At 39.6% G+C, this 25,877-nt stretch overlaps 4 protein-coding genes across 4 annotated transcripts in view; 1 reads left to right on the top strand and 3 right to left on the bottom strand.

Annotated features, from left to right (window-relative positions):
- loxl3b (lysyl oxidase-like 3b) overlaps positions 1-8,657 on the top strand; it is a 34,803-nt gene extending 26,146 nt beyond the window's left edge. The window contains exons 8-14 of the mRNA XM_053335260.1: positions 292-462; positions 3,487-3,646; positions 4,334-4,577; positions 5,867-5,982; positions 6,210-6,346; positions 7,371-7,482; positions 7,576-8,657. Coding sequence (XP_053191235.1) covers positions 292-462; positions 3,487-3,646; positions 4,334-4,577; positions 5,867-5,982; positions 6,210-6,346; positions 7,371-7,482; positions 7,576-7,646 — 1,011 coding nt within the window. The 3' untranslated portion in view covers positions 7,647-8,657. The remainder of the gene's footprint in view (positions 1-291; positions 463-3,486; positions 3,647-4,333; positions 4,578-5,866; positions 5,983-6,209; positions 6,347-7,370; positions 7,483-7,575) is intronic.
- A 3,414-nt stretch (positions 8,658-12,071) lies between these two features.
- Positions 12,072-14,356, bottom strand: mrps26 (mitochondrial ribosomal protein S26). The gene is made up of 4 exons (XM_053335389.1): positions 14,012-14,356; positions 13,089-13,235; positions 12,818-12,941; positions 12,072-12,694 (listed from the first exon to the last, which is right to left on the bottom strand). The coding sequence occupies exons 1-4, from the start codon at positions 14,239-14,241 to the stop codon at positions 12,563-12,565; spliced, it is 633 nt and encodes a 210-aa protein (XP_053191364.1). The 5' UTR covers positions 14,242-14,356; the 3' UTR covers positions 12,072-12,562.
- Positions 14,357-18,180: 3,824 nt separating this feature from the next.
- Positions 18,181-20,047, bottom strand: si:dkey-33c12.3 (uncharacterized protein LOC335380 homolog). Its single transcript, XM_053335388.1, has 3 exons — positions 19,029-20,047; positions 18,337-18,461; positions 18,181-18,241 (listed from the first exon to the last, which is right to left on the bottom strand). The coding sequence occupies exons 1-3, from the start codon at positions 20,034-20,036 to the stop codon at positions 18,181-18,183; spliced, it is 1,194 nt and encodes a 397-aa protein (XP_053191363.1). The 5' UTR covers positions 20,037-20,047.
- Positions 20,048-24,134: 4,087 nt separating this feature from the next.
- Positions 24,135-24,827, bottom strand: LOC128375504 (nanos homolog 1-like). The gene has a single exon (XM_053335867.1). It carries the CDS (start codon positions 24,813-24,815, stop codon positions 24,135-24,137), a length of 681 nt encoding a protein of 226 aa, XP_053191842.1. The 5' UTR covers positions 24,816-24,827.
- Positions 24,828-25,877: the final 1,050 nt, after the last annotated feature.

Here is a 25,877-nt window from a genome sequence, read left to right on the forward strand (position 1 = left end):
AGAAAATTATTATTTTGATACTTTCTGAGAAAACATTTTTTGCAGATACTTTTTTCTTGACAGCAGTGATTTCCCTTTAACATCGGGTGTTTCTGGTTGTACAGTTTGTATTTTACCAGATCATACTCGCCCCTGTGTCTCCTGTAGTTGCTCACAAAGGCCAGAATAAGTGGGATAAAAACTCACTATAAATAATCAAAGGTACATGTCTAAACTAAAGTTTTTATCCTACCTGGCCTTTGTGTATCTCTGCTCTGCTCTGTGGTCCCTAACCCCTTCGGCCCCACACAGATCCGACTCACAGGTGGACGAACCCGCTACGAGGGTCGCGTGGAGGTGCTGAGCTTAGACTCTAACGGGACGGAGGGCTGGGGCCTGATCTGTGGACAGAACTGGACCACTAAGGAAGCTATGGTGGCCTGCAGGCAGCTGGGCTTGGGCTACGCTAACCAGGGCCTGCAAGTAGGTTATTAACACCACTGAGGGGGAAATTTCCTGCAGCAGAGCAGAGCTTTAACCTGGAGGTTGTCGTCTGGTATATAACATATGCAAATATAATATACTGTCATTTACACTCAGTGGCAGGTTTCTTCTCTACACTGCAAAAAAATCTCTTTCCTAACATTTAATATGCAGTGCAGTATAATATTTAAGCCTTTTTCTACCTGAAATCAACTTGTTACGAGTACTTTCTAATAATAAGTTGATTGTAATGCAGCAATAACTTATATAGAAACTAATTTAAAAAACAACAACAAGTTGATTTGTGTTGGAAGGAGGTTCCACACTTGTTTTAAGAAAAAGAAAGTGAGGACTTGACTTGATTATAGACATGATAAGATGGAGCTTTTTTGTTAGGGTAAAATATTAAGAGGCTCGATCCCTGTTTGTGAGGACTAAAAGGAGTCAGAAATGTTTCATAGTCGCCCCCTGAGACCTTATTGAGTCATTGAGTCTGCAGCAACAGATTGTCTTAATTTCATCCAAGAGCTAAAGAAAGTCATTCTTATGTCCTTGACGCATCTTATGATGGTGGCCTTTTATTATCCCTGTATGGGTCTAATATGTCCCAGAAACACATCTACTCTATTATCATCAAAACCAACTTTTACTGAAACCAGGCATGATAGATTTCAACAGAAACTTGTGATCATTTATTGGATCAGATAACATTTCCCCATACTTTCATTATCCAGTTTTGTAATTATACATCTTATCTCAACATCCTCTTGTTCTCGCCTCACATCCACATCCTTCCAGTTATCTTAAAAGAGTCTGTCTATTCTCCTTTAATCTGTCTCATCAACAAGACATTGTCCTCCTCAAGACTGCAGCCAAGTAAAACTTGAGACACTGTAATTTATTTATTGAAGTTTCCAAGTGGTCGTCTGTTTCTTGAGGTACTGGATCTGGTTCAAGTCATGTACTCAGAAAAGCCAACAGAGGCGCTGAGCTGTCTGTGAAAATGGAGAGGTGAAGCTTATAAAGTGGCCACTGAGTGAATACAGTTGTTTTTTTTTAATTCAATGCATGTATGTTCAATTATATTCAGTTATTACACACATATTATTTAATATGTGCAGGTTTAATAATTATATACTCTAATACAGACTTGTTATTTAACCCTCCTGTTGTCCCTGAGTCAAGGAAGGAAAGGAGGGAGAAAGGAAGGATGGAAGGGAGGAAGAAGGAAGGAAAGGAGGAAGAAGGAAGGAAAGGGGGGGGGGGAAGGAAGGACAGAGGAAAGAAGGAAGGGAAGGAAGGAAGGAAGGAAGGAAAGGAGGGAGGAATGAAGAGAGGCCAGGAAAGAAGGAAGGAAGAATAAGGAAAGAAGGAAGGAAGGTGGGAGGGAGGGAGGGAGGGAGGAAGGAAGGACAAAAGAAGAGAGGAAGGAAGGAAAGAGAGAGGGAAGAAGGAAGGACAAAGGAAGGGAGGAAGGAAAGAGGGAGGAAGGAAGGAAGGAAGGAAGGAAGAAAGGGGGATGGAGGAAGGGAGCAAGGACAGACGGAAGGAAGGAAGGAAGGAAGGAAGGAAGGAAGGAAGGAAGGAAGGAAACAAAGAAAACAGATGGGGTCAATTTGACCCGGGAGGACAACACAAAGGTTAAAGTAGTATCTTCCTCAAACACAACTATGATGCTTTGTTTTTGAAGTATACTTGAACATTCATGCATGTTCTAATGTGTGACAGTATATTATGATTTTCATATGCAGCAGAGTTTTCTTTTCCATCATGAAGTAACCAGACACTATTTTGGTCTGTTCCATGTGGTCAGACCAAAACAGCCACACATGAGGTTTCTAATCAAACTCAAACCCACTCACTACCGAAAGCCAAGTGGTGACCTCATCTGGAAACCACGGTAACGTTCCTCTCGCCTAGAAAAGACTAACCAAACTGCTGCTTCACAAAACAACAAATTGTCCCCCATGCCTGAGGACTGTAAATGAGCACCGGTAGATTGAGCCTAGATGGTTCAGAGACAGGACAGGAAGTTTGTCCCCTCACTGACTCCCAGCAGGGCGTTTCTGCAGATCCGGATAGTGGGCGGCCGAAGCACTTATGAGGGCCGGGTGGAGGTTCAGGTTGGGTCCAAGTGGGGCACAGTGTGCAGTACAGGCTGGACCACAAAGGAGGCCATGGTGGTTTGCAGGCAGCTAGGGCTTGGCTACTCCATGCATGCCATCACTGTAAGTAGGACCGAAGACAGAAATGAAGAGCTTTGTTCCAAAATGAGATATATACTTTTTGAAAATGTGACACACTGTTTGATGAGGTTTTTTGCTTTAAATAGCTCTCAGCACAAGAATGAAGCAAATTACAGTGTAACATTTATAGGGCATTATTATTCTGTGGCTTCTGTGAAATGAAGTAAATGGGTGACTGTAGCAAAAATAAGTGGATATAAAATCTTACCACAATATAATTCCCTGAATATCACAAACAATGATAGATTATTTATTTTAAAGGACACAAGTAGCTTGAAAGGGTTTAGTTAATATTGCAGTTTTAAAAAAAAAAGAATATTTAGCATTTTGGAAACAAACTCTTCAAATATTTGACGTTAAATATTAGTTGATATCTTAAAATGATTGCAAAAATTGTAAGATGCTTTTATTATGTGAAAATATAATGAACTGTGATTTACAGCTGATAGAGTTATAGCAAGTATGTGATTAGGTTTCTAGTGTCTTTGAATTGAAAAGCATTTGCAGTAAGTATTATGGTTATTGAATCATGTATCTCACGGTATCTGGGCAAGTTATTGTTGATCCAGTGATCATAAACTCTAAACTTCATTGTTTCCTCAGTGAGAAGCCAGAAATGAGTCATGAACATCTGTTTTTTTATTTATTTATTTATTTAGAACAGCAGCATCACACTGAGCAAACGCTCCATTCGTTAACGATTATCTCCTGATCGATGTTTGTTTTTCTTTGTATGTTTCTTTGTTTGCTGTCATCGAACCCCCTCCCCTCCTCTAAGGAAACCTGGTACTGGGACAGCAGTAATGTGACAGAGATGGTGATGAGCGGTGTGAAGTGTACGGGAAGCGAGATGTCTCTGCAACAGTGCCAGCAACACAAAACTGTCAGCTGTCAGAAAGCAGCTGCAAAGTTTGCCGCAGGAGTCATCTGCTCTGAGAGTGAGTGCCAACAAGAATTCATTTCTTCTTCTTCATACTTGCAAGGAAAATGACTCGTATCAGGTTGTTTTGTGAGAGAGAGACAAGTTAAGCAAAAACAATTGTGAGACATCAGTACTGATCAGCCGCAAGTTAAATCATAGGGTCCAGACACTATTGGCTGGTTACTTCTGCTGAGACTGATGAGGCTGATGAGGTTTTGTAGTGCTGAATCTGCAACGACTGGGTAGTGATGGGGAGGTGGGAGGTGGTGAGGTGACATAACAGCAGCATCAAAGCAGCATGAAAGTTGTGAACAGCTGATGTTTGAGTCCATGGCCCTGTGCAATGACAGCAAGGATAATATGTGAGGGATGACAATGACAGATGGTTTATGGACTAAAACTACAGACCTGGGCATGTAAAAGACATTCTTCCTGCTCCATTTCATATCATATCAATAATTCAAAATGACAAACTATTCGATATTTGGATTAAGTAGGTTGTGAAAAATGTGGGCCAAAGTCAGAAGACTACAGCTGTTATTTCAATGGGTCAGATACATATTAAATCAAAGTATCAGATTGGACTCAGACCCATTTGGATCTGGATCAGAGGCAGAAAAATGATTGAGTGTTCGTGTTACTAAATTTTTAAGTCTTCCTGACTGAAGTTTTGCTAAAGCTTAATTTCTGTGTCTTTGCCCAGCGGCCTCTGACCTCGTCCTGAACGCCCCTCTGGTGCAGCAGACGGTTTATATCGAGGATCGGCCTCTGCACATGCTCTACTGCGCCGCCGAGGAGGACTGCCTGTCAAAAAGTGCAGCTCAGGCCAACTGGCCATACGGACACCGACGCCTGCTCCGCTTCTCCTCCCAGATCCACAACATCGGCCGGGCTGACTTCAAGCCAAAGGCTGGGCGGCACTCGTGGGTCTGGCACGCTTGTCATGGGTAATGTTGAGTTTATTAGATTTTTCACACAGTTTCTGGAGAGCAGTTCTAATAAAGAAAAGGATGAAGTAAGTAAATTATTTTTGAAATGAAGATGCAAACATTTAAACATGCATGCTCATGTGTTTCTGTTTTATTCATAATGTAAGGTTAACTTTTATACATTATCCAAACACTAAGAGAGATATGAGAGTATATGTGAGGAGAAAGAGAGATGAGAAACAAGGGTGCTGCAGTTATAGTTATAGGCCACTGGGGCACAACAGTTTCTACACTAATTAAAACAAATCAGGTGATTGCAGAAAATATATGTGGATGAAACTATTGAATTAATACATAAAACATAACTTTGATACCTGGTTACAGGATCTCTGATTACGAGATAGTTCTTCTGGGAAACACACTGATGATAGATTTACAAATTTGCAGTCCTCCAGAGTAACAGTTCAAATGCTTTCTGTCTTACTTTAGTGTAATAACATATCTCAAATCCCAACATCAGCTAATTCTCCTCCTACACATTTGTTCAGCTCATCGCCTCCCTTCTATTTTTTCTTCTCTGACTCAGATGATAAAGAAGGCACAAAGATTAGTGGGGGAGAAACTAATAGTAGAGAATAATTTATTTATATTACAGCTCCTCTGGCATGAACAGACTTTTTACAGCATGCCTGCAAGAGAAATGTGGCTGTTAAACATTCGCAGGCTATACATTTTTAAATGTTGTTGTATTGTAAAACACTGCAATTAATAAAACACCCTCCATTATCTACCCTGCTACTTTTATAGTTTAAGTGTTGATGTATCATTTAAAGTACCAGTGTGTGGGATTTAGTGAATTCAGTGAAGTTACAAATCTCTCCCCTTTAAGCATGTAGGAGAATTTATGGTGGTTATTTTCTTGTGATTATAAACTCATTAAAGCATATTTATGAATATTATTTTCCATTTCTGCCAAGTCCGTTCTGCTAGATGCAACTAAATTCCACACAATGCACCTTTAACTGGTGCCTTTTATGTTATTTTAGGACCAGCCAGCCAGTGAACCCCTCGTCAATCAAGTCTCAGTCAAATCTCTAATATCAAGACCCTCCTACCATCATATTTCATTGTCAAACAACTCAAGAATATTATAATCTCATATGCTGGGGTCTTTAAATCTTCTGTCTATAAATCATTTAAATCATAAACACATTATTGTCAAATGGTGTAAAAGAGCTATAACTGGTTTGGTGCAGTTTCACGTATTAGATTATATTTCACAACAGCTCTTTCTCTGTGTTTTACAGCCACTACCACAGCATGGATATTTTCACCCATTATGATCTGCTGAACGCCAACGGCACCAAAGTGGCAGAGGGACACAAGGCCAGTTTCTGCTTGGAGGACTCAGATTGCCAAGAAGGTGAGTATAATGCCAATATTATAATGATGTGGGTATTAATCTAATCGGCATATTGATTGTTTAGTTATTTATTATATATGAATCTAGTCCAATAGAGCAAAACATGTCTTTATATCTGTATTAAAGTAGATTTAAAGTTGTAATTAGATTGTAAATTCTAATTAAAATTATCAATATAGATTCAATGATGCTCTTAATTTATCTTTTCATTTGTGCCACACACTTAGGTTCTTCTAAACGGTACGAGTGTGCTAACTTTGGTGAGCAGGGCATCACCGTGGGCTGCTGGGATTTGTACCGTCACGACATTGACTGCCAGTGGATCGATATCACAGACGTCAGACCTGGAAACTACATCATGCAGGTGAAGCTCCATAACACTGCAAATACTGGCTGGTTAGGAGGTTGAACAATGAAATAATGGATGAAATACTGTGAACCACATGAAACTTGTTCTGCACCCATGTGAAGTAAGACTACAAGAAATAGGCTACTGCAGGAAAAATACTTCTTAGAAACTTGGAAACCCTTGGAGACTTCCTAATCCCACCACTGGAACCTGTAGATGCAGATTCACAGATCACTTCATTGACAGTCAGACCCACTAGCATAAAAACAAATTTAGAGGCTAAACTGCAACTAATGATTTTTTTCATTATCGATTTTATAGTTTTGTAAATAAAATATTACAAAATAGTGGAAATATTGTTATAATTTCTGGTGACTATATTTTTCAATCAACAGTGAAAGATCTAGAGATAGTTTAGTGTCATGAATGAAACTCCTCACATTTGAGAAGCTACAACAGGCAAATATTCAGCATTTCTAATTAAGGAAAAGATTATTCTATTGTCAACATAGCGGTCGGTTATTTTTCTGTCAATCGACTAAGCACCTTCTTGTTGCAGCTCTAAAGTTAAAGCAAATGCAAGTCACAAAGTGCAACATGGAAATAATAAAGATCAGGTTTGATGTATTTAGACTGTACGATGATCATACCTACTGATCAGCAGTCACATTGTGAGATAGTTATCCTATATATGGGACACTGTCAGAATTTAGTCCCAGGCTACGTAAGACCATGACAACGGCCATCTTTGAATGGCAACGTAAGTTCACTGCTTTGGAGCCACAACAAAAAGATATCGCCACGTTGGTCATCTTTTCTTTTCAGTGTATACCTGTCTTAAGTCACTGACTCATTTCCACAGAGCAACATGATAAAAATGCCCAAAAGTGCCTGTTGTGCATTTAGTTTATTAAAAATTTCAGAATCAGTACGTTATTAGTAAAAATGAGAGTCATTAGTTATTCATGGTAATGTTTTTACTCAGATGATATTTAGTGAAAGAAATGTCATAGTTATGTTTCTTTTCTCACCTCTTCAGATTGTGATTAATCCAAATTACGAAGTGGCTGAGAGCGACTTCACCAACAACGCCATGAAATGCAACTGCAAATACGATGGAAATCGAATCTGGTTCCATAACTGCCACATTGGTGAGTTCGTAAAAACAGTTCAAAGTGTATAAACGTCAGCATTTATTTATATGTTTCCCTAACTGCTTTATTCTTTTCTTTTAATATCTTCAGGTGATGCTTTCAGCGAGGAGGCAGAGAGGAGGTTTGAGAAATACCCCGGACAGAATAACCAGATTTCTTAATCGACAATAACTTCTCAACAACATGAGAATCAAAGTCGGGGTTATATGATTAAAAAACACGCATCATCTGCTCAAAAAGTAAGACACATACCCCTTTTCTTCAGGTACCGAACTGGATCCCCACATATATTCTGCATTGGTCACAGAAGGAGCCAACAGTATTTTCCTCTGGTGAATGTGTTGTATGCCTGAGTTATTATACTTGAATATTCAAGTGCTAATGTTTTTTTTATTTGTTACCGAAGTCTAATGTGAGCTTATGCTACTTTTTAAAAAAATCATAAAATAGGATTTTATAAAGTCAGTCGTACAGTACAGTGTACGACAGATGTACAGTACTGAATGTTATTGTTCTTAGACATGAATGAGGTGTTATTTTTTATTATTTTTTATAAATAGTTTTTATTTTTCTTGGAGCAAGCAGGTTCAAAACTACCTGAAGTGTGTGTCCGAAGTTTGGTAACACATTTTTTTAAAAACTAGAAAGAAAAAGTCAGATTCATGAATGGAAACTGATGCAGCTCTGTGAAAGTATTACTGGTCTTTGAAGGTATTGTGGGCAAAAAAAAAGAAAGATAAAAAGGAACATTAAACCCTTAACTGGATAACGAGTGTTTGCTGAAGTTGGATGTTGCTCACAAGAAACGTTTCAGGAAGGTTGTTAAAAAACAAAAAAAATCAATTCCTGTTCAGTTTTCTGCCTCGTTCACAGAAATGGTTTCGGACCACTTGGTCAAGTCTTTACGTGCCTGCCTCCACACTTATTTTGTGAATGTATTTATTACCAATACCAAGGTGCTCCAGAACAATAACTGTCAGAATGATTGTTCATTAGTATAATTGTCAGAACCAGTTGGAAGCCACCTGTAGCTTTAGTCTGTATGTATTTTAATAGTCTTTTAGGGTCAAGACATAGATAATATTGGGCAAAGACAAACAAACTACAGTCACCCTCAAGAATTGCTGTACTGTATGTCTGCTGATGTAATCACACTCGCTGCACCAAATAAAGATGAGAGGAATATTAACTTTTCTGTGACTTATTTGATTGGAAACACTTGTACTGTATTAAGTCATATTCTTGAAGGTCTAAAGCAGTGTTTCCCTCTGTCACAAAAAAGCTAAGAGGGGATTTCCACTGCAACTATGGGACTAGATTTAGTTCCTGTAGGAAAGTCTGATGGGCTAAAAAAGTCCCAGATCCAGATGATGCTTAACTTTCCAAAGATACAGGAACTTTAGGGGTGTGATTTTACAGAGATGACTGTCACTAGTTGGTCAAACACAGACACAGCAGCTGCTTCAACTTGTGTTCGGCTTCATTATAAAACAAGAACATCCTCCCATATTGAAACTAGAACAAAGCATGGACATTTCTCATCGTTTGTTAACATTAAATGTAAAGTTAGGCTAAAAGTAAAGTTGCTTAAATCTACCACATGTGGCCAAATCTGATTTTTTCCTTCTTGTTGTGCTTTCAGGTCATGTGTGTAGGATTTAGTGGCATCTAGTGGTGAGGCTTCAGATTGCAACCAACTGAATACACCTAACCTTCCCTTCCCTGCACCTCCAAGCATGTAGGACAGGGGTGTCAAACATGCGGCCCGTGGGCCAAGAGGTCCAATCCGGCCCAGTTTCCTTCTTCCTTTTTTCCTTCCTTCCGCCTGTCCTTCCTACCTTTCTTCCTCCCTTCTTTTCATTCCTTCCTTCCCTTCCATCTATCTTCCCTTCTTTCCTTCCATCTGTCTTCTCTTCTCTTCCTTCCATCTGTCCTTCCATCTTTCCTTTCCTTCCTGTATTCTCCTCCTTCTCATCCCTCTTTTCCTTCCGTCCTTCCATCTTTTTAGTGATCTGGCCCGCATGAGATCAAATTGGGCTGTATGTGGCCCTTGAATGAAAATGAGTTTGACACCCCTGATGTAGGAGAACGTGCAGGGCTGCAAAACTCATGAAAAATATTAAAACGTTAACTCTGTAGGCGGTGTTTGGTTTGTCCATTCCTGGCTACTGTAGAAACATGGCAGGCTCCGTGGAAGAGGACCCACTCCTCATGTACTGTAGATATAAAGGGCTCGTTCTAAAGTAATGACAACACAACAATAAGTATTTTCAGGTGATTATTTACTAATTAAAACATACTTTACCCTGCTACTATATCCCATTTCTGCCAAGTCCGTTCCACTAGATGTCACTAAATGCACCTTTAAATAAGTTTCAAAAGGCCTGAACAGTGTCTAAAATTATCCTGTTATTCACAAGACAAAAAAACAAAAATTAGGGCAAATCTCTCATAAACTTTCTGCTTTCCTGTCCAGTTAATAATCCAGCTACCCTACTTTATGGATTTGATTAAGGGCCCCCACTGCTCTAATAACAGAACTGGAATAATGCATTTTTCTTCTTACTGTTGTCCTTATTTCTGAAACTGTGTCACTTGTTGTCAGCATTAGTCCAACACTGACCTTATTGTAGCCTTTATGTGTCTTCACTGACTCACTGAACAGTATTTACCAGGTAAATATAAAGTGACTGGATTCTAGTTTCGGGATGACTTCTTTTAAATATATGGTTGAGAAACAGCCAATTTTTGAGTTTAGCTTAAATGAGAAAATCTGATTTACTGACTGTGACACTGAGTTGTGAGAACAGATGCCAGTTTTGTGTGCTGGTGATGAGCTTGCAGGGTCGTGTCAATCTACTCAGGCGTTTTACTGCTAATCTCAGTCTTTCCTGCCACGGTCGAACAATCCCATTAACCCCAGTTTCCAATCACATTAACCGTGTGCACTGCATTACACCAGCTAACATCAGGATGCACATCACTAAAGCAGCAGCAGAGTTAATGTCCTATATTTTGTAATAAAATCAGACAGTGATGATTGCAAAGTATAAACCTATTACTATTTAATATTATTTTAATTCATTTGATCACTTTACTTCTTATTAACCATTAAGAATAAGTTCATCTACCAGGACACAAACTTTTATACTATTATTTGGACAAATGAAAACTATTGTCTCCTTTTTTTAAACCTCAATTTAAATATATATTTATGATTATATTTAGGAAGAGATGCAGGTGACATTTTAGGATTGAAGGATTATAAAGAAGAAACAATTGAGATACAGTGTATGTTGTTAACTGACTGTTACTCCTAATGTTTTATATAATGTTTTGCACCATCCCTGCTCATGTGGAGGTGAAAGATTTAAATGCAAGTCAATCCAAAAGAAAAATGTTTGTTATTTTATCCTTACCGACTAAACAGCAGATATTATTCTCTATCAAGGAACAAAAACCTAGTATTTCACAAAGTCAGCATAAACACAGCATCACCTGCCGTTTCCTCACCTCCTCCTCACTAATGCTGCTGCAGGTCGCCTGTGAGTTGCTCTAAAGATCTTCACCTCTGATCATCATCATCATCATCATCATCCTGCACGCCTCACCTGACAGAAGAGGATTACACTTGTTCAGCAGCATGTTGGCATGCACGAGCTAGTTAATACCTGTTAAACAGTAAACACACAACAATGTGAAGGGTTGTGCACAGCGCCTCCTAGAGGGCAGCAACCAAGGATTTATACTGCAGCTGGGATGTGACAACTTTTTTTTCTCCTGTGTAAACTCATTAGACTTCCACATAAAATGTTCCTTTAAAATTTAACTAAATTTTTTAGCTCCTTTGCTAGAGTTTTGGAAATGATACACAAAAACAAAAACTTGACCCCACATTCCTCATTCTCTGCGCATGTAGTAGTAGTAGTAGTAATTTGTTTATTGGGACCATGCTTAGTGTTAAATTTCCATCTGTATCTTGTGCACATGTATACTTAAAGCACACAGATACAGTGCACACCTAAAACTAAACATAGCAGTTTAATTAAATGACCTCTAAGAGTGACTCCTCTCAGCCCGAGTGTATCTACAGTAAATTGTTGATCAAAATTTGACTTAAGAAGTTTTTAAAAGTTGATAAAATGGTTAAGTTCTCCATGACAAACTTCAGACCTATTGGAGCTTATCACTCACTAGATGCTGCAAAATTGTAAATGCATTCATTTAGTTTATCACACACACACACACACAAGTGGTGAGTTTCCACATCAGAGCTGATAAACTCAATTTATGAACAAACACTTAAAGAACTCCACGACTAAATATTATCACCGCTGTCTCTAAGAGATCAAATGTATTCAGTATGGAAGTCTTGTGTCTTATATTTAAGATTCTGCATGGATCAGCGCCTCCTCTTTGCTGAGTATGAATGCTATATATGAAGAGCATCTCAAGGAAAAGCAGAGCAATGGACAGAGGCGACAGATGAAGCAAACTTGGACGATCAGCTCTTTCAGTGAGAAAATTGAATCTTTGTAATACTCTACCTGTGGAAATAAGGAACTGTGCTGCACACCACATTTTAAAAACTCACACTTAAAATATGGTTAAAGAAAAGATTCAGACTAATGTAGTGGAAACGTTGATATACATTACCGGTAGTTTAATTTACATACATTACACATCATGAGAAGACAGTAATGATCAAAACATTATGATGCACAAACATGAAAAATAAAAGGCAGGTTGTCTAGCGTACAGACAGAAAAATGGCCTTTCTGTCAAAAGCCAAACTTCAAGCTCATACTAAACTGATAATATGAGGATGTAGGTTTCCATTAAACACTGAGCTGCTACTAAATGTGACATGGTGGCTTCCATCAATAACAATTCCTTTAAATCACTTGCAGGATCTCTAATATCGCTCAGTTTACAGGTATGTAAGCCTCTCTCACGCCGAATGTTTTTCAGAGTTTGAAGAAAATCCGCCTCCAGTGTGAGTTAGAAAAAAATGTTCATTTGTCATCAGTCTTTGTTTATCTTCAGAGACAGATACACACGGGTCCGTCTGCCGTTTTCACTGCAGCACCGTCTGTTTAACAACTCTCCCTTCTTTGTCAATGGCAAAGTTGTAATTCTTTGGATTGTCCAGAGCCTCCTCGATACGCTGATCCAAATTCTCCAAGGTGATGAAGTGTTTTGCATCCTCCTGTATGAGTAGAAAAAAAACAGAGCTGTAAAATCTTGTATAGCACATGTTTAATTTCAAATTTCAGTTTTCAGGCAAATGGGACAAAAGAAGGTTAAAAAAAAGGATCGAATGAAATCATACCTGCAACTGCAAAATTTCCCTCTCTTTTTCCTTGAGGAGTTCTTGCTGTTTTTGCTCACGCTGAAGAACAGCTTCTACTTTCTTGCGTTCAGCTTCTTCCGTTTCCTTCTGGACCCTCTCAACTCTGACAGACACAAAAGAGAAGCTGAGTGAGTTTCTACCAAGTGCAAGAGCCATCAAGAGACTGCAAATTTTAAAAAAGACATTCACTCCATATCTTTAAATGTGTTTCATATTCTTCATCATGCTGTAGTTTCGTATTTCTTCTCACCGGAGTGCGAGCAGACGCAGATTCTCCTCCTTGTTCCAGGCCATGAGGGCACGATGCTCCTCCGCCTCCTGCTGCGCCTTCTCCTCCGCCATGGAGCCCGTCTCCTCCTCATACTTCCTCCGGAGCACCTCCTCCTTAAACTCCATACTGACACATGGAAGAAAGATCTCGGTCAATTCACTCATTTCAACTAAGTTACTCCAGAATGTAAATACACTTCAACATGAAATTATATTTTCCTGTAAAATCAGTGGATACTTGTTGTTTCATAAGGACAACTGTGCGCTTCTTGATCTTTACAAAGAAACTACATACATTGCTTTTTTTTTTTTTTAAAAAATCAGTGTTAAGGTCTGAGGACTTAAATGTGCTAATAAGAGTACAAGTGATTGACAATGTGCAGGATTTTTTTGGTGCTTTCACAGTTTCTGATCTGACACACCTGCCCATAAAATTTTATCTGGAGTCCAGACCTTTGTATTTTACCTTCAAGCAAGTAGAAAATTTGAAGCTATATTTTATCATGAGTAGCTAATGCTCTGTCACAATAAAATACACAATATTGAAGTATTTTATTGTTGTTTTTTATTCTTCTGTTTGAGTTTGAGTGTAATGGTTTCTTTTCATTATCATTCAGTCTGTTGATCATTTTCTAATTCATAATTTGGTCTACAATCATGTCAGAAAATAGTCCAAAACTCCCATTATAATTCCCTGAGCTGAAGATGAAATACTTTTATTAGTTAGTGGTACAAAATACTCAGTTTAGAACAGAAACATGCCCATCTGAGAAGCTGGAACTTGGGGTTTTGGATATGTTTGCAGTAAAAAAACTAAATACTTGAAGCTCAATTGATTATTTAACTTTAACTTATGTCACTGTCACTGATTGCCCATACAACATTAGATAGATGTTAACCCACCGAAGCGCCCTCATCATCATCTGGTACTCGGTGTATCTCTCCTTGAGGGCGACCATCTCCACCGGGTCGATCGGAGGAGGCATTTTGATGCGACCCTGCTTGGATTTGGCCACCGGGTCAGTGCGAGACTTACGGCCGCGCACCGCCTCCACGAGCACGGCGCCCCTGGGTGCAAGGAGCCGGGCAGCTGGGACGGTCCTCGCGTTGATCACCTGCAACATGGTCTGCATCGGAAAAAGACTGTGATGATCAAGTAGGTAAAATAGATAGTTACTGGAAACACATGAGGGTTTAGCAGTGTAACATTGGGAATGATGGTTGTCAGGCAGCAGCCATGTTGGTGTCCTCTGACCGAAGGAAGTAATAGTTAAATAAGATGATGTTTAGCCTTTATCGCCATCTGTAGGTGGTAGGAAACACGTTTTTAAAAGAGGTTTGTGCTCTTCAAGGGCAGTGGCGAGTTTAACAGTTAAATAATAAGCTAAAACTCAAATTTGATTCCCTCCCTGCCGCGGCCTAAAAAATATTTTATACAACTTTAATTGTTTTTGTGAGCCTGTCTGTTAGAGATGGGACAGACACTTAATGCTACATGTTCAAATGGTTTTATTTTAACAACTTTATACTTTGGATAGTTGGAGTCCTCCCTGTAGAAATCGTTAACTAGCAGGAGTAACATAGCAACAGTTACTAAGCGTAACATTTGACAAATTCGGAACAGTCAGCAGAAGTAAAAAGTACCAATAAAGCACTACTTTATTACAAGTAAAAAACCCTGTATCAAAGCTCATACTTAATTAAAAGTACATAATTAGCAGTAAAATGTAAGTAATAGGTTGGTGGTTTGTTTCCTTTTTGACTGGTATATGTGTCATCATTAGATTAATACTGAAGAATCAAGCATTACATTTGTTTTTTAGGCCACTTGGAGGCAGCAGAAACAAGCTAACACGGCACTGACATAGTTTTACCTTTTAAGTTGGTGCTGGTGATTAAGTTATTTCTACACCCAGCAATAAAGGGGCAACATTCATTCATTTCTGTCCACCTGCTGAATGTAAGTCCAATATTCACTCTTTTATCTTTTGCTCTCTATCAACCTCTGAAGGAAAATCTGGCTCTTTAGCTTGTTAGCAAACATTTGATTAAGTTATTTCCACATCCAGCAATAAAGGAGCAACATTAATTCAGTTTGGAGCTGTGTTTTGGTCCACCTGCTGAATGTAAATCCAATATTCACACTCTTTTATCTCTGTTTTTGCTTTCTACCAACTCCTAAGAGAAATAAATGGCTAATCAGCTGTTAAAAGCTCCACCATGTTAACCTGCTAGTCAGCAGCTAGCTGGGTGTGTTTGCTGTTTGGTGCTGAGCATGTACAATAAAGTGGCTTTTTACAGATATTTGTACGAAAACTGCTGCCTGTTGTCGCCAAAAACCACACTATGAAAGCACTGAGAGTGAACCAGGACAGAAAAGTTGCAGTTAAATAATTAGCTAAAACTTTCTTTAAACCTCTGTAAAGTCGAGGTGAGCTGCAGAGTAGTAGTACAGTAGGTTAACCTGTCACATTTCTGTACTTCAATTTCTTGTACTTTATTGAATAACATGAATACCAATATACCTGCAGTGAGCTAATATCAGCCTGTTCAGTATGTATTAGTCAAGCTCTATTGGAGAATATACAGTTTTAATTTACAAAAGTAGGTAGCAGCAGGTTAAAGGTTGAAGTACTGCATGTAGAAGAGACAAACCCATTGTATGAGAAACAGGGTCCTTGTCTTTGCAGTCATTTGAGAAAGATGCACAATCGGTTTTGATTGTATCCTGAACTTTTGCTTTAGAGGTCATGAAATAACTTTAAATTCACTTTAAAGTGCTCATAAAATTAGAAATGTGAATATCTACAATTGCATGACAACTTGACTAACTCCATCCATCATGTTTGTTTGATGTGATTAAATGATCCAGAAAATTAAATTAACTTTCAGCCTCCGATTTTAAGTATTTTTTTGCACTCTCAAACAAGTGATCCCTCTTTCGGGTTGGGTCCTAATATTGTAGGCCGGTTGTATTATTTTCAGGGTTCAGTGGGACGCCTGGTGTCAGCCTGCTGATTGATGATCCTGCTGAGGAAATGCACCACCAACAACTTACAGCTACAGCCCGCTTGCCAGGAACTTGGAATGATGGGAAATGGTGCAGTGCTGCTGTGTGTCCATGTCACATTGAGAGCCGTGACTTTGAGTAAGGAGAAATTTAAGCAATATATCTATCTATATCTTATGAAATTACAAGATGCCTTCCTTCTTAACGTTGTATTTCAGATGGAAAATGTTAATAGCCGTCCTTGAATTTATAGCTAATTCTCAAATCACACATAAAAATATTAATTTACACCAGTCCGCTCACAAATTGACACTATATATATTCCTTTTCATCCCTTACGATGAATAATTACCACAATAATTCATATATTTCCATTGCACCATTATTACTTTTATGCTCATCAGCCTGCAGTTTGCATCGCTGATTCATTTATATGACAATAGGTCTTTATTAACAAATGTGCAGGTATGTAGATAATTAGTGTGACATGAAGAGCCTTGTAATTAGATTTAAGGTAAGTTTGCCTTGGCTGCAATTAGAACAAAAGCTCAAAGTGTAAGATCTTATGAAAATGCGTTCAAAACACACAGCAGGTTTAACAAAGAGCCTGAAATCAGTGTCTGTTTTGTATCTCGCTGAGCTGCCGTCTGGGCCGTAATTATTAGTTTGAGGCACTCACGACTAAAATTAGGCTGCAGTAGATGTCTCTGTCTTCTCTCAGGATACATGTTGTGTGATTGTGTTGTGCATACAGACATCTCTGCTTATTTTTAATGTTTGCAACAGTTTACATGCTTTAAATATGTAATCAATAATCTGCTGCTTGGTCTAAAACTAGGCAATACATAGCATGGAGACACAAGATGTTTAACCAGTTTGTAATTTGTCCTGAAAATCCTGAAAAGTGTCAAATGAAAACACAAGATGTGAACCAGTTTGCAGGTCAGTTATATGTTTATTCAGCTTGTTGCCGGCTCTTACAGGTACACCAAGCGTAATGGTGCGGACTTTGTATTAGTTTCACAGATGTAAAGCACCAATTAGATATAAGATAAGCAGACAAACAACAAGGAGTTCCTGCAGTTATCTTCAGTTTCATTGTTTAGCTTAAAATGAACTAACAGAACATAAAAAAAAAAAACACCAACAAAAAAAAAAAGGTCTAATGCAGAACGGCTGAGAGACACACTGCATGATTCTAAGGAGAAACCAGTAACAATTAGTCTTCCACAGCATTTACATGTCCAAAAGATTTATGCAAGACAAGACACAGTTTTATTGGAAATTAGAAGTTTAAATATCCGGCCAAATAGAAAGACCCCAAACTCAGTCTTGATTTTAAACCAACCAAAGCTTGCAGTATTTGTGTGCAGATGTAAATGCAAAGGAAGAAGAACTAAAAACGAACAAACATGGGTCTCTAATATATTGAAAATAAATGTTAAGGTTACTGGTTCACTGACTACTACTATAGAACCAGGGGTGCAGGACATTGCATAATCGATTGGTAGAGTTCCCGGTCAATAACGCTGCAGTTATCATGCATCAGTTTCAAACAGAGATAAAGTCCAAGCATCAAGATGGTAAAAGGAATTTCTGTCCTCCTTCACAAACAATTGGTCAAATGTTTGCACAATGAGGCGCTTGTGGAGTCAAATGGTAACTCTGCTGCTTGGACCTTAGCACGTACGACAAAGAGGAGCTCAACCAAAACGATATTGCCGTCCGACATAGCTATGTAACTACTGCAGTACAGCCACTCTGCATTTTACAGTTTGCCATCTTCTTGATGTGTGGTGTCAGAACGTGTGTAGAAGAAGGGGGACTTCTGGTGGACCTCTTGTTTAATACAAGGGCGCATCTGTCTTGAGAAGAAATGAGCTTTTGGTTTGCGGTTTGGTCTTGGGAGGAGTAAAGAAAGGGGGATGTTAGAAGGGGCGGGGCAAGATGATAGAGGGAGTAATGTAAAAAAATGGAGGGGTGGGGGGAGATGTTAAGGTCAGGACAGGAGAGAAGGGACATGAAGAATTCAGGTTGATGCCAGGCTGGTGGCATTTAGGATTTAATTTATTGCAGGAAGGGCAGGGTAGGACATTCGAATCTCCTCCCCCTCCAGAAGTTTCCTAAAAAGAAAAAAATAGAGCTTGAGCTTACATATTTTCACAATAAAAGTGTATATTAGTATATATTTTATGTATTGTGTCGGTGGAGGTCTCACCTGTACGCAGCTATTTCAATGTCAAGAGCCATCTTCACATTGAGAAGGTCTTGGTACTCTCTCAGGTAACGCGCCATCTCCTGCTTGGCTTCAGTGATATCCTGCTCCAGTTCACTTATCCTCACCTATAAATGTAAAAAAAGAAGAAGAATATATCACACTTACTGATGCTGGACACAAGAAGTTTAAAACCCCTGATCTTTTTTTGGTGTGTCGCTGTAATGTGCTCCTCTGGTTTAGTCAGACCGTAACCTTGCAGATTTTCACCTCTGCTGTGAGTCTGCCATCATTTCCTGCTGAGTACTACAGCACGGGGAGGGTGTAGCTGCAGCACAGAATATATTTACATGTCATTTTTTTAGCCAAAAGATCCATGTTGGCTTCAGAGACAATTTCCAGCTGCTTTTTCTCTACTTTATTCATGTAGATTGTGTTCTGTGTGGTAACTGCTCACATTTCCTCATGCCTTCACTGAAATCAATTCTCAGCTGTCCGTTTTAAACCTTTAGGCAAAGACAGTTTTTTACACCATCTTTTCATTTATCTGTCCCTCTTGAGACTTTCACTTTCCACTATTCTAGAAAAGGCCTCTACAATAGGCATCAAAAGAAGTTTGTGTGCCATATATTAGTACAAATTCTCCTATTGGCTGAATATTCACTCCGACTGGGAATCAAATGTCCCTCATTCACCTGGTACTTTGCCACCTCTTTTGCCTGTGTCTCCTCCAACTCTTCCAGCTGCTTATTTAGGGAGTCGATGACGTTTCGGAGAGCCTCAATCTCCGAGGAGCGGGACTGAAGCAGTCTCCGGTACTCCAAGGTCTCCTCCCGGATGGCGTGCACGGCCTCGTTGTTTTTGCTGGCCATCTCTGCCACGCTCGCAAACTTGTTCTTATACCAGTCCTCGGCAGCTTGCATGTTCTTGTTTGCCAGCCGCTCGTACTGCGCCCGGATGTCTCGCAGGGCGATGGAGAGGTCAGGCCGGGACACCTCCACATCCACGCTGATGTTAGCCACCTGCAGCTGGGCTTGAAGCTCAGCTTGCTCCTCTGCAAAGACTTTCTTCAGGAACGCCATCTCGTCACACAGAGAGACCACATTGGCCTCAGCATCACAGTTGTAGAGCACGGCCCTGCTGGCCTCCTCCTTGGCCCTCTGCAAGGCCTCCTCTGCATCCATACGCCGCCTCGCCTCCTCTTCATAGCGCTCCTTCATCTGCTCATAGACATCACGCAGGTGCTCCCTTTCCGCCTCCATCCGCATCTTGTCCCCGTTTTCCGAGTCAATCATGGCCCTCAAACTCCGCGCCTCCCCCTCATAGAGACTCTGCAGACGGGATGGATCATTCTGTCGTCTCCTCAGCGCGTCCAACTCTGCCAGTAGGGCTCGGTTCTGCAGCTCCAGGTGCCTCACCTTCTCGATGTAGGTGGCAAAGCGGTCGTTGAGGTCCACAAGTTGCTCCCTCTCCTGGGAACGCAGACCCAGCAACTCTGTGTTGACGGAGCTGGCCTGAGCCAGGTCCATCCTCTCAGACCCATCTGGCAGGGAAGAGGAGGCCAGCCTCAGGATCCTCTTCCCGGACGGAGGAGCTCGAGGAGTAGAGTAGAGGGAGGAAGACATGGATGATTTAGTGATGGATCGGGAGCCTCTGTAGCTGTCCCAAGGGCGGCGGTAGGAGAAGTAGGATTCGGAGGTCATGATGAATTTTTTGTTGTGGATTTTTTGTTTGTTTAAGAAAAGGATATGGATGTTTCAGTTTCAGAAGGTTTTTTTTATGTCCCCCTTGTTCTGCACACCATCGGTGAGGATGAGCAAGCGTTTTTGCACTGCACCAGCTCAGTGATGCTGCAGATCCCCGGCTTTTATAGAGTGAGGCTGCCCCCCCTCCACCACAGAGTAACATCAGTGCTGTCAGCATCCAGCAGGCCAATAGCAGACTGCTGCAGTGAAGAGAGGGGAGGTTGGTTTTCTGACTCTCTCTCAGCCATGCCCAGCAGAGTAGATGCGGTAGAGCAGATTTATTTAATCTGCCCTGAAAATACCATTGGAAGCAATTACTCTATGCAATAGTATGAGCATATTTTACTCCACTTAAAACCCTCAATACAGGATAAGGTGGATTTCTGAAGCAATGAACACAACCACGTTGATAAACTGAGAAAAACTGGAGCAATCTTTGGGAAAAATGACTGGAAACAAAGTCTTTTCCACAAATCTGTGAGAGAATCAATACATACTGCATGAAGAAAGAGTGAGGGGGAATATACTTTAACAGCCAGGCACTTAACTGTTTTAATGCTCTACAAAATAATGAATTAATTACCATACATAAAGCATGGAAATACATTAATGCTGTTAATACAGGCCCACTATCTTGAATAATGTGAAAGATGACTGGGCATTCTTCATTAACCCACATACCACAGGTAAATGTGAACTGAACACAATTTATTTAATCACATAAAATGTTTTATGTACTTTTACTTTTGATCATCTCCTCTTTTCATTGATGTCTTTGCTGCTATGATCATCCTTTAGCTGGTCGATATCCCTTTACAGAGTCCTGCATATTACAATTGTTCCCAGAGTATCTTTAGATGTTCATCTATTTCAAATTGATGAGTCACTGATGTTCTTGAGCCGCCCTGACAATATGTGTGGGAGACACCACTGAGGAGGGAAGCGCTATCTGTATCTGCTGACACAGAGAAACACTCCTGCTGTGTAACATCCAAGGATGAGTCAGAGGGTCGCTACAAATAATTCTCACTATTTGATTTAAAAGAAATTGTGGCATCAAGCTGATGCTCTTATACAAGAAGCGATTCATATTCCTGCTCCAGGACACAGACTCATGACAGACACGTTCAGACTGGTGCAGTTGTAAGTTGCTTTAAAGATGTAGAGCATTATTCTGCTCGAGCTTCCAACATCTGATAACCTTCTGCACTACAAGCACCTAGCACTTGACCCTTAACACTCATATGCACCTGCAGATATCAACCTCAGAGGGATTAAAAACAATGTAATAGGACATTAAATCTGATTTTAGCACAACCAACATAACCTTTTCTAACTCTGACACACAGTAAGGTACCAGTGCACAGAGCTTCAATACAAGCTCATTAAATCACCACTCTGATGTAGGAAAGATAGTCAAATGTTTGGGGGATTGAACCCCAATGATTTATTCATGGTATGTTAGAGAAGAGTCTTTGAAGCAAAACCTTGTCATCTAGTGGAGTTTCATCCAAGTTGCAGCAATTACAAACCACCTTTCAGGTACAGAGACCGATTATTACCATCACTTAGTTTTCGTCCACAAATATAATTCTTTATATGTGTCAGATTTAAAGTTTTATTAGGTCTCTGCTCTAATTAGCTCGTTTTCTATTTTAGGTGACAAGGATGTGACTTTATGTATGTCAGTTATATCCAGAGGATTTTGCAGAGTGGGATGCTCCAAGTTATATTTAAACTGTTGCAATTTTCAGCAGTTGCCAATAGGGGTCAATGAAGCTCATTGTTTGCTTCATATTTTTAAAGGGACATAAACTTTTCCACTTATTTTGGCTGGAGTGTGATCTTTCTATCCAATAGTTTTAGTGTCATTTCCTGATTATCTGAGTTATCAGCTGTATTTCACTCGCATGCACTTTGTCCCTGAGGCATTTAATTTGTGGTCTCACTGAGCCAAAACAATTGTGTCTAAAGACTCAAACCACAGTGCCAGTGATGCTTAAACTAGAACAACTTCCTACCAAAATATGATCACTGCATTTAAAGATTAAACTCTGCAATGAATCCTATAAACATAAAAGGGAAAAGGTTTTATAATGTTTTGGGCTGGACTCAAATGTGTTATATATACTGTTGAGGTGTAAATATTACATTTATTTTGCAATTTATGTAGTAAAAACCTATGGGTATACTATTTGTTTATGTGACAGTATATTCCTTGTATATAATAGTGTATTTTTGTTCATTTATTTAGTACAACTTTTATATACTTGACATTTAATGGCCAAATTGATCATTTTATTTTATTCTAATTAGAAATATGGTACATTTGTAAATAAATTGTAAATGTAGCATTCAGGGGTCTACAACTGGATTTCACTGTGCAAGCAATGTATAATAATTAAAATGAATAGATTTATATGTATAAACTACATTAATAATAATAAGAAGAAGAAGATGAAAGCTTATCTGCAAGCAAACATTCAGGTTTTGAAGCACAAGACATCTGAGCAGTTTTAAATATTTGTTGTCAGTCCCAAATAGGTGAAGTTCAATACACCTGAACAATTTAAAAAGTTTCAAGTAGTTTCTAATTGTTTCTAATTACAGCTGACTTGAAAATATGTTCCTGATTTAGTCTCACATGGAAAAGACAAATTATAAATCATTAAAACTCCATTACAGTAGATTCATTAAACAATCCAGTGCTTATCTGTGCAGTATAGAAACCCTGAAGCAGATTCTGCTGAGGGATATGGTCATTGACAGATTTGATCACTAGATGGCGTATTTGCGTTGCCTGTCAGTGTGACTATTGCAGAGATGTTTTCAGATGCAATACAGTTGTGTAAAAATGCTTATTCACTTATAATCTCAATCCAAAATGTCATATTTCGGTTCTGTTTTCGTGTGTGTGTGATTCATGACATGACATTAAAAGTCAGTTGTAGTCTAATATAGTCAAAGCAAAAATGCAAAGTACATGTTTATTCATTTACAGTGAATATATTTCCCAATGATACATAAGGTAAAAATAAGTACATAAAACATTTCTATTGACAGATAAAGACTTTGGAATGTCAGGCTTTTCATTGCTCAAGTTGTTCACCCTTTTTTTTTATACATTTACAAGAATTTCAGGAACATTTCCTCCCCTAAAAAATAAAAATAAAAATCAGTTCAGCATCTTTGTTATTGAACTTGTGACAGGAAACTGAAATTAATAGAGCCTGGAGCTACTTAAGAAGCATTTAGGTGAACTTCATGTCAGATCTACCTTCCACTGTTTTTACATTCAGTCGAAATATGTAAAATACTATTCACATAAAATCACATAAAGAATATAAGACATCCAACATATAAACAATACCGAAGTTACCTTTAGGCTAAATACAAAAAGTGTATTCCTTTGGTACAAAACATTTATCTCAGGAAAAAAGTGTGCTCGATGTAAAGTAGTAGTATATCTTGCATCTTGCTTGGCCTGTCAGACCTCATACATCCAAGGGGCCAATGAATTATGGGACTAAACATTCATCTCATATCAGGAGTGCTGCATATTCATTCACGTTGACATCTCATAAGCCCAAAGCAAGCCCGCTGACATGCACAGGGCTGTTTTCACTGGCACTGCGCTTCATCAAACACAGTAACTCCTCATTACAGCATGAAGGTGGTCATTCACAGGTCGATCTGTACAGTACTTTGGTTCATTTTTTGATCACCAAGTCTTAAAGAGTGCTGGGGGAGGGAGGGGAGGTGTGTGTGTGTGTGTGTGTGTGTGTGTGTGTGTGTGTGTGTGTGTGTGTGTGAGGGGAGGGTAAACTATGTGCCCATAGAGTTACAAGATAGACGAAAACATTACAAATGAAGCTGTGACAAATACAGAAAATCAATAAAAATCTAATTTTCTTAAAAATCTTTCTCTTCAGACTTGTCTTGTGCATTAAATGGGGCAAATACTGTCATACAAACAAATCATTTCAGACAGTGCAGCTCAAACTTCATTCATATCCTCCGTTTTTTTTAGTTTTTTCTTTTCTTTTCTTCTTTTTTTTAGAAGATTTTCAGCCTCTTGCCAATCACTCTGCCCCCCTTTGCCAATCTCTGGCTCGGCTGATCTTTAGAAAGCGGGCAGTACTTGATGGTGTGCGCATTGTCGCCGTTGGCACTGCAGAGGGGACAGGTGTATGCCCGCAGGATGGGGCACAGGACTCTGCCATCCGCTGTCTTCAGGATGTGTGTGCCGTAAACCTCCTCCGGTGCGCCGTTATTCCTACAGAAGACGCACACCTTCGGCTCCGGCTTGCACCTCTGAGTCTGTTTACGCCTTCTGTCCATAGAGAGCAGGTCCAGGCCGGGGAAACTTCCTCTGTAGGAGGGTGAATCTCTGTCTGCGAGAGGCGAATCACCTGCGAGCTGCTCATACGGCCTGAGAAGTGAGATGCGCTCCTTGAGATCATAGATGGAGATCGGCGGGGAGCCCGGGGCCGCGCAGCAGCAGTCCAAGTGTCCATCGCTGTCCCTGCCCTGCCCAATTACGCAGGAGCAAACCGGAGAATCATCCAAGCCCAGGGTCGCTTTAAGAGACTCGGTGATAGAGTTGGGACTACAGGACGGGCTGTTGATCTTGTTTTTGGCGACAAGTGTCGACAGGCCGAGGTAGTCGTTCCAGAAATTAAAGGTGTAATCATAAGGAGACCGCGCCTCCAAGTAGCCGCGGTCCAAAAAATCCATCCTGTCAGAGCTGGAGACTCTAATTTCCACACAAGTGAATAGGTGTTTCGGACGGCGTGTCTGTCAGCATGGGGAGCCTGTGGAGGTGATCTTGTCTCTCTTCTTGCTGGGTCTCGTATGCTGAGCACTCAACATGTAGGCGCTGATAAGTTCCCCCGGAATAAAACAGGGGGGCGTGGTTTGGTTCAAGTTGATTATCTAGCTGGCCCCATTGGAGGGTCTACACAGTCAGGGCAGGGAGTTATTGAGCTGGGAAAATCATTTCCCCTCAAAGCATATGATTTCTTTTTATCATTGAAAGAGTATCTTTTTGGGCAACAAGAGAGTGACTGCTCTATTTGTTCTCATAATTATGTGTTAGGTTGGAGAGAGAGCTTGAGGAAGGAGCAAAAATATCTTGTTTTTTTGTAGCATTTATTACATTTACAGCCAGGATAATAAATGCTTTTTAATTTACCGTTTCTAAACTCTCAGTATGTGTGATGCTTTGTTTGCTCCCATCAGTTTGGTTAAAGGGAAACTTCACTGATTTTGTATAAAGTTGAGAGGCTTTATGCAAAAGAAGGAGACAGATTTGTGTTCTTTTTTGTTTTTTTTTATTGCTAAAAATCAATTCAGCAGAAGTCCAGACACCTTGACCTTTTGTTCCTCATGGGGTCACTCTCTAAAATCACTTCCCATAGGGTCTGAATATGGTCTAGGGTCAGATGTTGGTCCAGGCCAAGCTGGAATTAAATATCCCTGGTTACATCATTAGGGTTATTTTCTCAGATTAGATAAAGCTCCTCTAAGGCCACAGAAGACCTTATGCAACTCTTTTCATAATCGGTAAACTGATCATCACATGTAAAATCATTGGAGTTTCTCTTTAAAAGATCTTTGATAACTTGGCAAAATAACGCGAGAGGCAGAATTTATGACTAAAGTGCATTTTTATTCACATTACAGACAATAAACAAGCATGTGCTGCCTGCTGCTCATAGATCAGAGTGCATGAATCACAAAAACACATCAGTAAGGGAACAATAGTTTTTTATCATGCTTTTTTCATTATTAAAAAAA

This window comes from Scomber japonicus, chromosome 16 (assembly GCF_027409825.1).
Source record: "Scomber japonicus isolate fScoJap1 chromosome 16, fScoJap1.pri, whole genome shotgun sequence".
Taxonomy (NCBI): domain Eukaryota; kingdom Metazoa; phylum Chordata; class Actinopteri; order Scombriformes; family Scombridae; genus Scomber; species Scomber japonicus.